At 43.1% G+C, this 16214-nt stretch overlaps 1 protein-coding gene across 7 annotated transcripts in view; it reads right to left on the bottom strand.

Moving 5' to 3' along the window:
- eml1 (EMAP like 1) overlaps positions 1-15584 on the bottom strand; it is a 59526-nt gene extending 43942 nt beyond the window's left edge. For 2 of the 7 annotated variants that reach the window (XM_026151049.1, XM_026151051.1), the window contains exon 1: positions 1227-1906. In XM_026151049.1, the coding sequence (XP_026006834.1) occupies positions 1227-1293 (67 nt within the window). In that variant the 5' untranslated portion in view covers positions 1294-1906. Of the gene's footprint in view, positions 1-1226; positions 1907-15347 lie in introns of those variants that run through there. The other 5 variants (XM_026151055.1, XM_026151056.1, XM_026151054.1 and 2 more) reach the window with 4 other exon arrangements.
- Positions 15585-16214: the final 630 nt, after the last annotated feature.

Raw genomic sequence — 16214 nt, 5'->3', positions numbered from 1 at the left:
CGACCAGTAACCCTGGTGGGACATTCGTCAGTGCAATTCCACACCTCTGATTTGCTCGGTTGGCCAGTGGTATTCCCCTCATCTCACTGATTGCTGGTGCTTACACAGCACAGTAAATATTATTGATTTTCTCATTATCCACCAATGGCAATTATGTTACTCCATCCTTCAGCAGTGATAGCTCACGCTAACCACGACATCACAGTCACTGCTACGGACAAGCACAATAAAAGAGGGTGAAGTGAGTGTTCCCCCTTTCCATGTGATCAACATTTTAAAGCACATGTTAGTAACAACAACAAAACAGTGTGGTTTAAACTCCCTCTGCTGCTCCCTATCACAGACACAGGTTGTGTTGGGGATAATCCCCTTATGTGTGTGTCACTGTAGTTGGTACACACCAGCAGTGACTATGAACAAACTGAGCCGTACAGAAAGAAAAAACTGTCCCGTTGTACTGGGATAAATGCAGGCATCACTTAAAGTATGCTGTCGATACATAAACTGAGCATACGTCTCACACGAGGGCTCAGTCGTCAAGAAGAATGGGCGCATCTTGGAAATGAATCCTAATATTGATGTGTCATGCTGCTCTTCGCTCTTCCCTGAGTCACCCTCTCCCACCCATAACATTATCAGCCTGAAGTACGGTTTCTCCCTGTGCCAGCAAAGAAATCACGTTGCAGCAGGCGAGAAGGAGTGTCCTGTTCTGTCACACCGTTTTGTCTCATTCGGCAAACTGCAGAATACGTACACTGTGTATACATTCATAACAAGCCCTTCATCACATCGAGCAGAGCCGGGGCAGCGCTGTGAGCAAAGGACTGTTTCTCATCCTCCCTTCCTCTTTGTTTATTAGCTCTCTCCTGATGGAGGCTGTTGACATCAGCCCGGCCTTGATTTCAAACACTTCCTGTTAAATCTGCAGTGCTTTTAGTTTTTCTTTCATCCTGTAAATGTCAACCCGGGAGCGCCTGCTTTGACTTAAACATCCGTCTGTTTGACAGTAAGTCTAGTGATTAATCAATTGAAGAGCATCCAGATCTAAACAATGATGGAAAATGTTATAGTTTTACAAAAAAAACCCAGCTCATGTCTGCAACATCTAACACCTCTGCAGGGTGTCAAGTCACACCAGTCAGCTGGTGACATGTCAAATCCAGAAAGCAGCATGCAGTTCATAGTAGAGAGGGATGGGAGTATATGAAGGGTTAGTTTAGTTTTACCGTTGCAGAACTGTAGCAGTGATGAGGTGTCATATAAACTGCTGTAGCTGGAAAAACCGTCCTCCATTCTCAGCCTCTGCTCGGCACCTCTGTCCTCCCTCTGGTATCCCACCACTCCTTCGCTCCTTCTCTCTCTCTCTGGTGATTCCCCTACTTTAGTTTATCGCTCACTTGGCGTCCAAGGCGCTCCCTCCATTCACTCTGTACGGGTCAGGCTCCCTGGGTGAGTCACCATGGCAACCCATTCACTCCGATTATGTCATGTGAACTCCAGCCCCTCTTTTTTTCCCAATCCCCCTCTCTCACAAAAAAAAGAAAAGAAAAGTCCTGAACTACAGCAGAAAACACTCCCTGCAGAAGAATGACTGAACAGGGACACAAGTTAAGAGGCTGCCGGTCGTGTTTTCTTTTTCTTTCCCCTGTGATCGTCCTCTCCTTCCCTTCCCCTGGCTCCTCTTGTCCTTATTTCTCCAGCGTTCAGGAGAGACAGCTGTGTGTCATTAGCTCTCGCTGATCTCCAGAAGAGAGAGAGAAGAGAAAAAAAACAGCTTTAAGAGGGCTTGAGCTGACAGCGCAGGCGAGCTCTGGCACAGGCTGTCGCTGTGTATATGTGTGTATGTTTGTGTGTCAGGAGCTGTGTGAGTGTTAAGATAATGCTCGGGACAGCCCAGCCTTCCCGTCACACACAGCGTGGACGAGTCAGAGCGCAGGGGGCTGGGCCTGTCAGCTACAGCCTCCTCCTCCTCCAGCTTTAGTGGGAGCGGAGCGGAGGAGAGGAGGAAAGGGGAGAAGAGAGGACATGGTAGAGGAAGGAGACTTCAAGAGAAAGGAGGAATGGCAGGAGAGGAAATAGAGGAAGAAAGAAAGAAAGCAGATGGGGAAATATGGAGAAGCAAGGGCAAAGTGGGAGAGGAATGAGACAAGGGCATTGGGGAGAAGAAAACAGAGATTAGACAGGAGGCAGGAGAAAAAAAGAGCTGAAAGAGAAGTCAGCAAGGAGTAGCTGGTATGTTATCCTCCTGCTCTCACATGCACAGCAACGTCACATATACTGTAGGTGTGAGTACGGAGTCACATGGGGACACACCACAACAAAACCGACGTCACCTCCTCCAAGCGTTTGAGCTGAACCTTGCCAAGGGGATCTCAGCTGTGACTAAACACGATTATCATTCTGTCCTCTGTCCGTCTTATCTGCCCTGCTGCAGACTGCGCAGAGACCGAGGGTTCCTTAAAACAAGGACGAGAGGGGGAGAGAATGAAAGGGAGACTATAGGGGATTGAGGAAAGAGAGAAATAAATGGAGGGTAGAGGGGGGAGGAGGAAAAAGAAATTGAGTGGTGCTCGAGGAGGGTGCTGGGTGTAGAAAGAAGGAGCAAATTAAAAAGTGAGCAGGGTGGGAGTTTTGTGAGGGTGGGGGCACCCTATAGAAAAAAAGGGACACAGAGAGAGGGTTTTGTATGTGCAGGAGAGGAGGGGTCTCACTGCATTATTTATAATTCAGGCTTGATGGGAAAACTAATAAAGCCTAAGAACACAGTGTCTGTGGCCTATATTCATGTTGGAAACACTTCCCCCATTTTTTCCCCCCGAGATCACAAGGCAAAGCCGACAAAAGTCACACAAAGGCAGGGAAGCTCTAAAGAGAGCAGAGGGACGAGCCCATGAAAGGATACATGATGTTTTTCATAGCAGTCCAGAACACGTGATACTATCAGTCAACACGATGCTCTGTTGGTGCAGGTACCTGTCACGATATCTCTGGTTTAAAGGTGACCCTGCTAGATTTGACCTTTTAAAAGTTCAATTCAATTCAATTTTATTTATATAGCGCCAAATCACAACAAAAGTCGCCTCAAGGCGCTTCATAGATACAGAGAAAAACCCAACAATCATATGACCCCCTATGAGCAAGCACTTTGGCGACAGTGGGAAGGAAAAACTCCCTTTTAACAGGAAGAAACCTCCAGCAGAACCAGGCTCAGGGAGGGGCGGGGCCATCTGCTGCGACCGGTTGGGGTGAGAGAAGGAAGACAGGATGAAAGACATGCTGTGGAAGAGAGACAGAGGTTAATAACAGATATGATTCAATGCAGAGAGGTCTGTTAATACATAGTGAGTGAGAAAGGTGACTGGAAAGGAAAAACTCAATGCATCATGGGAATCCCCGGCAGCCTATGTCTATTGCAGCATAACTAAGGGAGGATTCAGGATCACCTGGTCCAGCCCTAACTATATGCTTTAGCAAAAAGGAAAGTTTTAAGCCTAATCTTGAAAGTAGCGATAGTATCTGTCTCCCGAATCCAAACTGGAAGCTGGTTCCACAGAAGAGGGGCCTGAAAACTGAAGGCTCTGCCTCCCATTCTACTTTTAAATACTCTAGGAACAACAAGTAGGCCTGCAGAGTGAGAGCGAAGTGCTCTAATAGGGTGATATGGTACTACAAGGTCATTAAGATAAGATGGGGCCTGATTATTTAAGACCTTGTATGTGAGGAGCAGGATTTTGAATTCAATTCTGGATTTAACAGGAAGCCAATGAAGGGAAGCCAAAACAGGAGAAATCTGCTCTCTCTTTCTAGTCCCTGTCAGGACTCTTGCTGCAGCATTTTGGATTAGCTGAAGGCTTTTCAGTGAGTTTTTAGGACATCCTGATAATAATGAATTACAGTCGTCCAGCCTGGAAGTAATAAATGCATGAACTAGTTTTTCAGCGTCACTCTGAGACAGGATATTTCTAATTTTAGAGATGTTGCACAAATGGAGGAAAGCAGTCTTACATATTTGTTAAATATGTGCATTGAAGGACATGTCCTGGTCAAAAATGACTCCAAGGTTCCTCACAGCGTTACTGGAGGCCAAGGTAATGCCATCCAGAGTAAGAATCTGGTTAGATACCATATTTCTAAGATTTTCAGGGCCGAGTACAATAACCTCAGTTTTATCTGAATTAAGAAGCATGGGAGGAAAGGAGGATGAAAGGCATGCAGTGATCAGTTTATGGTTCGAGGCCCTCCACGGCTTCAACCTCGGGGAAAACATTGCACTTGGCTTCACTTATTACACAATAACATCGAGCCCACAGCAGATCGACTAAGCTCACCAGCAGACAGGATTATGCAAGGAAACAAGGTGCTCTTTGTAGACCCGTGCTGCATTTTCGCTCTTTATTCGCAAGAATGCTACAATGTAAAAAGTCTTACCTTTGCACTGTCTTCAGTTAATATTCTTATCAACAACCACAGAATATAACTGTGCACCCAGCTGTCCTGCATTAATATACAGTCTGTGTATTTTTAGTCCTGAGTAGTACAACATCCAGTGTTTTGATTGAGATAAAACAAGGAATTCCTTGCAGTTCTCTGCTAGAAGAACAAGCAAAACATGCACCCTTTGTGCTTTGTTCTGAAAGACTGCAGGTCACAGTGGTGTTTTGTCTGAAGGGGCTCAGATTATGGTAAATCCCATTGTAGCATCTCACTGCAGGGTCTGATGTGGGATCTAGATTAGAGGGTCTGGTTTTATGTGTATCTGTCTCTCTGTGCATATGCTTGTGCCAGAGGAGAGTATATTCCCTCCAAAATCCTGCCCCATGGGGCTCTTGACCCCACCTACAACTCAGAGGGTGGCAGGTGGTGAAGTGTGCTGGTGCTGCTGCTCCATCCCTTTTCAGTCCATTGCTCCCACCCTCACTGCCCATCAGTGAACCACTTGTAAGACAAGCGGGACAGTGCTGCACTTACTGTGAGGCTATTCCACTTCTATTAACAAATACTGCGTGTGCACGGCCTCTAAAACACACAATCTGTGCAGTCAGTTAGACATGCAAACAACAAAACCTGACAAACAGGGGGATTTATCAGCTAAATATTTTTAGTTAATGTTTTTTTTTTTAAAGTGGCTACACTTCATAAAAAGATATAGTGGCTATATGTTTTCTACTGCTAACTGTTCTAACTTCTAACTGTTAGCCATAACAGCTTAAAAAAGCGATGATACCTTTGTGTTGTGGTCTGCTGATTTTATTGCCCCCTAGTGGCCAAGAAACAAAAGCATAAACCACAGATTTACTCTAATTGCTACTGCTTTTTCTTTAATCCTTTCTTTAATTATCCTTACTTTCTTTTTATTCCATAATAATACTATACTGTTGGGCACATGGTTAGTTCAGTGGAAAATTAGGGGAATGCATGGTAGTTTTAAAGCACATGCTCAACTTTATTTGCATGATACATTTAACAGGGGTTAGCGTCATTTGTTTAAAAGCACTTTTAACTTGGCAGCTTGGCATCATGCCTGTAGTTCTCCATTGCTTTCTCAACTGGCTCTGTTTTTACTCCTTTTGTTCCCATGAGGCACTTGAAGGTCACATTCAACATTTAGCGTGCTGTTCATTTTTTAAAACTTATTTTTGTTTCAGAAAGAAAAAAGAAACTGCTGACATTTTTTTATTATCAACAGATGATCAGTCAGTCTGTCAGTGGGCCAGGATTATACACAATCAAATCCAGAGCTGAAGAGGAAACAAGGTCAATCCTCTGCATGATCCAGCCACCATCTGTGTGTCTGTCCTGGTTATTGGGCTGCTTTGTGCTTTACACCACAAATTATTTCAACCTGGGCTCCCATTGATTTATATAAACACAGAGTTTAAACAAAGCCTATGGACACATGTAGGATCAGGTTTCCCAGATTTTTTGGCCAGCTAAAGACCATACACACATCTTAGTGATTGTGTTTTTGGGCTGCAGCTTTGAGGGTTGTTCCAGCTATAATAGTTAAACATTACATCAAGTACAATTTTAACCTATCCTTTTTTTTTTTAAAACTATATACAAAGGTTGACTAGCTACATTTTCACATGGAAAGAGGAGAAGTGTTAAATCTAAAATGTAAATGTAGCAGCAGGTAGCAAAGGTCAGCCACTATGAGCTTGTGCCAAGGACAAGATGAGCCAAAAGGAAAGAGCGAGCATAAAACCCTCCACATTAAACGAGTGTTTCTCATTTACTTCCGTGGTTGTGAGAACATTCACTTGGCTCTTTAGCTGTTGTGTTAACTCATCATCCCACAGTGGAAGTGACAGCAAAATACTGCAGGTTTTCATTTCAAAGCGATCTTTTGGTGCACTGCTGTAAATATGCCTCAGAGATGACACGCATAAAATGTGGTTCAGACATTCATGGTCGCCAGAGAATGCATATGTGAGTCATGACTTTTACAATCTCTTTCCTTGTCCTTCTTGCGTGACAAGCTGGTTTACAAATGAAATGAAAATAACAGTCTCAAACGCCTCGACAGATACTCATAATTCCCTCAGGATGTCTTAGTCTATCGCTTAACCTTAACCTGCTCTTTTGTCCCATCAACACGGCCACATTTTAAATCGTACAGTGATTTAACTCCTGCCTTGCTTTGTGCTGTGCTAATGGCAACTGGTAACTAGGGTTAGCATGTGGTCAAGCAGGTATAAACTGACTAAACTGCATGATAGCAGTGCTGTTCATGCAGAGTCTCCAGCATGGCTTTTTTTGAAGAAACAGAGAAACAATAAAGATTGAAACAATGAATTTAACTTTATGTTCACTGCTCAAAAAACTAAAGGAAAACTTTGGAAACACACCAGATCTCAATGGGAAAACCCCAGAAAACAAAAATCTAAGTTGTGTCGTATGGACCGAAACATTATATCCCAGAGGTGTTCTATTGGATTTAGATTAGGTGAGTGTGGGGGCCAATCAATGGTATCAATTCCTATATCTGCCTGCATACTCTCGCCACATGAAGCTGGGCAATGCTGTGCTGATGGGTTAAGTTCCTTCTACAGCCCTGTCCAGCTCTAGTAGAGTAACTACCTGTCTCTGGAATCTCCTCCCTGCTCTTGAGACTGTGCCAGGGGGCACAAGAAAACTCCTGGCAATGGCACATGTGCCATCCTGGAGGAGTTGGACTACCTGCGCAACCTCTATAGGGTCCAGGTATCACCTCATGCTAACAATAGTGACACTGACCCTAGTCAAACCTAAAACTAGTGAAAAAACAGTCAGAAAGGAGGATGAGGAAAGCAAAACTTCCAGTGGCCTAACCTGTAAAACCACCTGTTTTAATGACCAGATCACTATCCCACAACTTTAACTGATTTGATGCTGTTGTCTGATAAAAAAAAATCCTTTATGTTTTTTTTTAGTAGTGTACTTTTTCTTGAACTGAAATATCCAAATTTCCCCTCTAGGAACTGTAATATTTTGGCCTGTTTGATATCCTTTAAAATCAGTGGTGCCACTGATGTACCTAAATGACGACCGGTTACTCTCTGTGACTGACAGGCTTACTCTTTTTAATAGCTGAGTGTGAGAGGGAATAGCAAATCAGCCGAGAGTCTGTTGAAAAGACATCATCCCCCACATGCTGGGAAAAAAATAAGCTGTCATTTCTAATACATTCTTAACAGAAGAGCCTCTGAGTGCAGAATAAAACATATTTTATGACACTTAATTATGAACTATGGTACCCGTGTGTCGGGCATTATTAGCTTCAAGGGCTGCCTACATGGTACTGCATATCTCGGTGATTTCAGCTGATGTTTCATTTATCAAGGTCCAGCCCGACACGATGTGGGAAGAACCTGACAGTCCGCTGGCTCCACTGCATAAGAGAGAACGGCAGATAGTTTAGTTTAACCCTGTCAGATCAACAAGAATTTGCAAGGATGATACATTGTTAAGAGTTTCTGTTATCATGAATTATGTGGTAGAAATGTGACCTAGATTCAGAGGGGGCGTGGGTGAGTGGGGGATCCAGAGTGTTAGCAGCGCTGTTTGAGAAACCAGAAAAGCCTGCATCACATAGATTATAAGGACATACACTGTTTTAAAATACACAGCTTGACACATGCACAGTTACTTATCCCAATAAAGCAGTTCCTCCCCTGCCATAGAAATTGTATCACCACTACATGAAGCTAGATGCAAATGCAAATGTATGCCACAGACACCAGTGCCTCCTGTGACGATGCTAGCGTGGCTAACACTGTTAGAGATGAATATCCTGCAGTAAGCAATTGGAGCCATCTGCTTTTGCTAAAATTAAATACTTCATCTAATTGTCCTCTGAAGACAGTCGGCTCGCAAATGTTGCAAACATAACAGAGAGGAGCATGGCTAAATCAAATAGCAGCCACACAGCATAGTGCACTCTTGTGAGCCACACAAGCAGCAGCAGTGCCAAATTATGATGTTACCATTCAGGAAAACTGGGTCACCACTTGTGTTTTAATGCACTCCTTTCGTCATGAACTCTTAACAGCATTACTCATGTTCAAATCAAATCCACTGCCAGTCTCTGTAATATCCACAGAGCCTCGTATTTATTTACACAGATTTATAATAAAGTAGGAGTTGTGTAGATATGTTTTGTTAGTCAGTGTCAATGCATTTATTTATTTTAATCGATTAACTGCAAGCCTAGAAGTTGTGCTGGAGCTACAGTCAATGCAGGCCAATCTGTTTTAACCTTTAAATATAGGTAAAGAAAGGTAAAGGTAAAGAAAATATTAATAGAGCAACAAACACATAGAGTGCAAGTATTCATGTATGCTGTCTCTTTTTCTGTTCAGCAGATGTAAACTTGATCAGTGCTTTCCAACAATAATACTCAGCTCAGTGTAATCTGATACTGAGTCGAGCTTTACAAGTGTTCATGGTTTGCAGCTGTAAAATCAGGAAGTGCTTCTAAAGCCAAAGCTTAACTCAACAGATTTGTCATTTTTTAAAATCTCCACACATTTTCAACTTTTATACAAACAGAACCTCCAAGAGAACCTTTGGATGTCGACCATAAATACCGTCATTATTGTTTTTAGGACGTACAGTAGCACATAAGCGTCATATCAGTGCTGTGTGTTTTTCATTTCTCTCAATTAAGCTCAAGAGAAAAGGTTTGGAAGACAGTTTAAAAATAAGTAAGGATCTTTAGATACATTTTATGTTAAATACAGATGGAGATTAAAGTTTTCATACACGGTTAAGATTAAAAAAAAACCTCACCTTTGGTTTAGAATAACCAATGTGATGAACAGCTAATGCAGTTTGGGGTTTACAGTGCACACAGTTTATATCTCCTTCAATATCTAAACTCTCATTTTGGATAAAGAAAAACCTTTAAAGAAAAAAATCTTAATGTGGATGAAAGGAAAGATCTATAAGTAAACTGAAAGAGGACACTGCTTTTCTTCCAGGATGAAAGAGGCATCCTCAAAAGAGATTGTAAATGTGTGGAGAACAGAATTGAATTTTCACTAAACACGCTTTGAGACACCTTTGAGAGGACTGTTTTGAGCTGAAAGGCAGGAAGAAAAAAGCAGATGATCTGAGCGGAAAAAAGTGTGAAAAGAGGAGAACTTGATCTTCTGCTACAACGTTATGAAATTCATAACATCGTGACACCCTTTAAAATCATACTGTGGGTATTACCTCAGCCTTCATTGCTTCTTGTCAACCTTTGATACCTCTTCCCGCCTCCTCCCCAACCCTGCCTGACCCCGTCGCCTTCACACTAATGATGGTATGGAAGTGGGAAAGAAGGTTTATAAACCAGACTGACTTCTCTAAATCTAATCTATATGTTAATGAGGCATAATTCGGACACAGAGGTAGAACAGGACTGGTGTAATTCAATGGACTGCAATCCATGAAAGTCTTTGCAACCATTGCCGTGCGGGGCCATTAAAAATCAGAAAAGAGCCCCGTGCAGGTCAGTGGGAGGGATTGGAATTCATCAGCTTTCTACTACTGTGAAAATTGTTCTACTCATCTAAAGGACAGGAATCTAAATCCACCTCATCACCACCATGAAAACCCAGCAGCGCTGTGGTGCGTAATATGGACACACAGTGTGTATCCAAGAGTGTTCGGAGCTGTGTGTTCTCTCAAGCAACGACAACATTAATCAAATCTGACTCGGCCGCTGAAACACCCATCCACTCCCTCCCCCCATTTCCTGAACAACCAACTCTGGCTCTCTCCTTCGCTCATGCACCACCCTCAACAGCCGTATACTACAACTCTCTGATGTCTTTCCACTCTGCGTTTTTTTGTAACAACTTTTATGTTCATTGGTCTTGAATCGAATGATTTTTCGCTGAACCTGCCGGTCAATCCTTTCCTGTCCCTTTTAAAGTCACAGCATCGCAGTTCTTCTTCAGTTCAGCCTTAAATAACCTGGGCTAAAGTAAGCCTCTGCTCGAGAATTTATGGTAATTCGTGGCAGGAAACTCACTCAGAACTGCAGGTCATTGCTCCAAAGCCCACATGACAAATGAACCAAGAAAAAGGTTCCACATCAGCAGAGCCACTTGTGCTCATATTCAGGGCACAGATGGAGGTCTGACGTCAGAGAGTCGTGCATGACGCCATCTTTAACTGTCATCTGCATTTCTGAACACACACACACAGAGACACACATACTCTTACAAGCTTCCCACTCGCCACAAAGACATGCACACTCAAGAGCGTCCAGGTATACTGCATCTAATGTGGCTCGATGCTCAACATTTTCTGTCACTTTCTATTTCTGTCCCCAAAAGTCTCAGTTAAGTGACACACAGCAGCCGGAGCTGCTTTTCAGATGTACTTTTGTTCCATTTTATTTCACTTTCCCAGCCCCATAAAACGGGGCTGAACTTGCCACCTTTTATGGCCCTTTGCTTTGCCTTTATTCTATGACCACTACCACAGCCACTCATTCAGCATACCAATACTGCCACCTATGGGACAGTAGTAGGACTACAACTATTAATTGTAGGCAAGTATTAACACACAGAAAAAAGGAAAATCAAATTGATTATCAGCCGCTATGTTTTGTGATTTTTTGCAACATGAGGACTGTTTTCATTAGACATTTTGACGGCAGTATCACTTAATTCTGCATTAAGTATCTCATCTTAGTTGTTATACACTAAAAAAAGTGTTGGATTTACTTAATTCAATAGTGGATGATTGAAACATGTTTAGATGAAGTAAGTTGAGCTCTTAGAATATTTTAATCCTTCACAATTTTGTCATTTTATCCCAACACTATTCAATAACTTTTACTCCAATAGTAATTGGTCACTTAAATACTACATGCTTTCTTCATATTACACAATGTTCAACAAGGTCTAGAGTCTGGTTTACATAAAAATTGAATGGATTTACTACTACCATCCTCCTATCTTTATCCGGGTTGCAGGGGGCTGGGGCATAACCCCAAAGTGATAGGTTAAGAGGCAGGGTACAACCTGGACAGTCTATCACATAGAGACAAGCAACCATTTGCACTCACATTCATGGGCAATTTGGAATCACCAAGTCAAGTCAAGTATTTATTTATTGTCATTGTCAAAGAACAATGAAATTGCGTTTGGGGCTTCCGTACAACCCGTAAAAAACAAACAAACAAATACCCCTTAAAACCCAAGTGTAAATATTTAACCCAGTGTGACTTCAGTGCAATGAGACAATCCTTAGCAACAACATGAGAACAAGACAGGTAATGTTCATAGGACATTCAGACAAAGACCTGAGAAACATGACAAAATGCAACAATGCAACCCGTTCAATATTATTGTACTGTGAGATATGATGGTTGTCTATTTAAGAAAGGGGGGGGGGGGGGGGGGGGGAAGAGAGAATAAAGATATGATGCACCAATGCAAACCAGTTCAGTGCTATTAAGAAGTTGGATATGGTTATTGTCCGTGAGAGGGGGGCAGAGAGGGGAGGGGGGCAGAATTCAGGAGCCTCACAGCCTGTGGATACAGGCTGTTGGCCAGTCTGGATGTTCTGGCCTGTATAGACCTGTACCTTCTCCCTGAGGGCAGCAGGTGGAAAAGGTGGCGCGCAGGGTGATGTTGGTCCCGCAGGATACTGTGCACCCTCCTCAGACAGCGAGTGGGGAAGATATTACTAATCTCTGGCAGACTTGTTCCAATAATTCTGCCAGCTTCTTTCACCACCCGCTGGAGTGCTTGCTGGTCGGCCTTGGTGCAGCTGGGGAACCACACTAGAAATCCATGCGTCAGGACGCTGCTGATGGCACAGTTATAGAAGTTCAACATCAGAGATCTGGGAATGTGTGCGCTCCGTAGTCTCCTCAGGTAGTAGAGGTGCTGTTGGGCCTTCCGTGCAACTAAGGTGATATGGTTGCCCCAGGACAGGTCCTCGGTCACAGTTACCCCCAAGAATTTAAAACTGCTCACCCTCTCCACCGCCTCACTGCCAATGAAGAGAGGCAGATGGTTGTTATGACCCTTCCTCCGGAAATCTACAATGATCTCCTTGGTCTTTTTGGTGTTTAAGACCAAGTTATTGTCGTGGCACCATGACTCTAGTTGTTGCACCTCTGTCCTGTAGTTTGTCTCATCGTTGTTGGATATAAGTCCGAGCACTGTGGTGTCATCGGCAAACTTAACAACTCTAATAACTACATGATGTTTAACTGTGGGAGGAAACCAGAATACCCAGAGAGAACCCACTGCAAATCCGCCAGAATTGGGATTTGAACCAAGGACCTTCTTGCTGTGAGGCAACAGCTTAACAAAAGCAGGAAAGCTATGATTTCAAGGCTTGATGCAGAATTTTCAGTATGTTTTTGTCCTTGACAGGTTAAACCACAACAAATGGCGATAGCATAAACGTGGTGTGTGTCCGTGTGTGTGTAGTTGTCTGCCTCTTATAACTCCAGTGATTTTCCTGCAGTTTGAAATCTCATGTGATCTTGTGAATTTCATGAGTCCAGCAACTAATCACTCTTACTAGATTGTATCAGATCACCTCAACAAGAACTAATTAAGTTGTTGAATTTCATACAAATCCTACATAATTTAATTACGTTCACCAAACACACAAGACATTATTTTGTTCAAATTACAAGTTAGACTTTTGTAAATGTAACAACCGCCCAATTTCCTTTTATCGGTATACCCAAAAAAGTAGAGGCGGCTGCTCAACTTGACTGAGATGGATGCCTTCACCAAACCACCATCCAAAGCGCGCGAGATGAAATCATGTGCGGTGTTGCCAGATTTAACATTGCTGTATTATTGACTTACTTCACTCGAACATGATATGAACAATTTAATCTACCCTCTCTGCATATCACGTAGTTTCTACACTATATAGTTACACTTAATTTTAAAGCATGAGCAGGATGCTTACATAAATCCAAGAGCTGGCCCAGCTATGGACAAAAAAAGCAAGATACAACCTTAATATGTCACCAGACCATCTAAGAGAGTCAGACTGTTGTTGTGTGTTGACTGTGGTTGTGGATGTGAGAGTGTGTGGTTGTTTGCCACACATGCCAACGTGAGAAAACCAACGCATGCACACAGATAACATGCAACAAGAGGACCACATGGTTCAGGTCCATGGTGTCCCCAAAACTAACTAATGAGGATTAAGAAATACATTTTAATCATCAGTACAAGCCATGCTTTAAATGCACACATGTGATATTACTCAAGCATGAATACATAATGTGCATTTCTTTAAGGAGTTTGTTTACAGAAACTGAACTCGAACGCGTCCCTATATCAGACTCACTGACCGTTAGGCTGCTGTTTTAAACTGTTTATTTCTCCAAGTGCTGTTTCCCAAACACCGCTTCCTACAGATAACATCTTCATTCCCAGACATGCGTGCACCATTGCTTTGTCATCTTTGCACACAAACATCTGCTCTTGAAACAGGCTGTTTAAAATATGAAACACATGTTTAACTAAACCTAAAAATTGCACTGCAAAGATTTCAAAAAGATACAGAATGTGTGGATAAAAGGTTTAAAGCCTGTGCAAGACATCTGAGTCACTGCCGCGTGTGGAATGAATGAACGAACTTAATATGCACGTGCTGAGCACATTAGTTTTAAACAGCATAAAAACTGGAGTGTAAAGCTGGAAATATAGATCTGCAGCAGAAGCCTTTTAAAGTTATGGAATTTTATTGAGTTATGAAATCAGCAGGACAGAAAGGGCAAGAAAGAGGGAAGGGGGAGGGGCTAAAAATGAATCTGCATTGAAATGAGAGCTTGGAAGTGATTTAGCTTATCGGGTTTGATGCCATTTCCTGGCAAATGCAATAGGGAATGATATCATAGGATAAGGAGGCGTGGCCACCGCGTGGTCAGCTCTTCATTAAACACAATCACAAAAAATCTTGGCTGCTCGTCTCAAAGCTGCAGTTTATATAACTACCGACTTCAAAGGCTTCTCATTCTGCTGAGTCGCGTTTAATTACACCGAAGAAAGAGTCATGCACGACCCACAGTGAGAATGGGGGCGTGTGTGTGTGTGTGTGTGTGTGTGTGTGTGTGTGTGGGGGGGGGGGGGGGGGGGGGGGGGTAGACAGAGGTGAGAATGAAACATGAGTGAGAGAGTGCAGGAGTGAAAGGACCAGACAAGGGGAAAGGCTTCTATTTATAACTGATTGTTTCTGTTGGAAGCAGTAAGGCCTCATCTCTTCTCTTAGCTTGGCTGCACTTGCACAAAAATGACCTTTAGCTTAATGCTGTGGCACACATGTAGCACTGCTGTATCCAAACATCCTTCTCACAGGAACAATTGGAGAAACCGACAAAATGCGCAGCTTTGCCGGGACTTCCCTGCCTTAATCCAACCTGACCTTCATCCTCCTCTCTCTCTCTCCTTCCCTGCACATCTCACATTAAAACTTATGGGCAGTCATTCTGCATTATTTTGATGAAACCAAAAGGGAATTCGCTCCAAGTTTCCATATAAGGCCTCAAGCTGAACAGGCTCCTCGCTGCAGTTGAATATTTGCTGGGTGAGCTGTCCCAGCAGAGGGTTTAGACTAAAACAGGATGGGCTGAGAAAGACACCCACCCCTCCCACTTGCTCCCCCCCCCCCCCCCCCCCCCACACACACACACCACCACCCCCTTCCTCCCCTCCCCAAATCCTTCCCCTCCTTCAAATGTACACACAGTGAAAGAAAACAGAGAAGCAAATGCAGATGATACAGAATCCAATTTCCAGACCTGCAAGATGTGCACTCTCATATATCTCTCTCGAACACATGCGTAAACATTCCCATGCAAAAGTCACGCAGACTCAGGCTCCTCTTACCCATAGGGAGCCCCTCACAGTCAGACATGGCCACAGAGGTTCGGGACAGCGTCTTTCCTGGTCAGTTAGGTGTAAGCAGCTGATTGCTTCTTCTCTATTTGTGCCTCCTTCAATGTGTGGTCCAACTCTTTGCTTTCTACTTTTATCTCTTAGACTGTTTCACTCTAAGACTCTCTATCGCCTTGTCTGCTTTCACTCTCTCCCTCTGGCTCCCAATCTGGCTAGTGGCCCTTAGATATGCCAGTCAAACATCGGACACCGCGCGATTGGACACTAAATTTGTAACTACAGCCCTCACTTGGGATACTGTTTCTCTTAGATATGACAGACCTTTGAGCTATGATGTCACAGGCTTTCTACTGAAAGCACATGTAATCATTAAAATTAAAAAAGATAAGAGTTTTGTTTCACTTTGCCTCCGACAAAACAGGCAGGCTAAGCATTTTCCTAAGAAACTCCTTATGAAATAACCAGAGCCACATTTGTTTTCCAGTGTGCTTTTCTCCTCATCCCTCCAGCCTGTAACAGAAACCCTTCAGTAAACTTCTTATCCCTTGAGAGACAGGTTTGCCCAGGCCTGGCGGAAAAGCTCGGCATTTTTGGCAGTAGTCACTTTTATTTCCTGCAGAGGGCAGTAGTGCCTCATTGAGGATTGTATGGAGAAACCTTGTGTTGCTCCCAGGTCCTCAAGCAGCTTAGATACCAAGAAAATTCCAGGATCAAATGACTCGTCAAGACTGCATTTTTGACAGCTAAACATAAACTCGGTCAGTGCTGCGTATTGTTTCCTATAAATAAGTCAGAGACAATGTTTATGAGTAATTCCATTTACTCTGTTTTTACTAAATACAAGCAGACAGGAAGCAG

Source organism: Astatotilapia calliptera, chromosome 19, assembly GCF_900246225.1.
Source record: "Astatotilapia calliptera chromosome 19, fAstCal1.2, whole genome shotgun sequence".
NCBI classification, from domain to species: domain Eukaryota; kingdom Metazoa; phylum Chordata; class Actinopteri; order Cichliformes; family Cichlidae; genus Astatotilapia; species Astatotilapia calliptera.
Note: the sequence above shows the minus strand (reverse complement) of the source record. Positions and strands in the feature narration are given on the sequence as shown.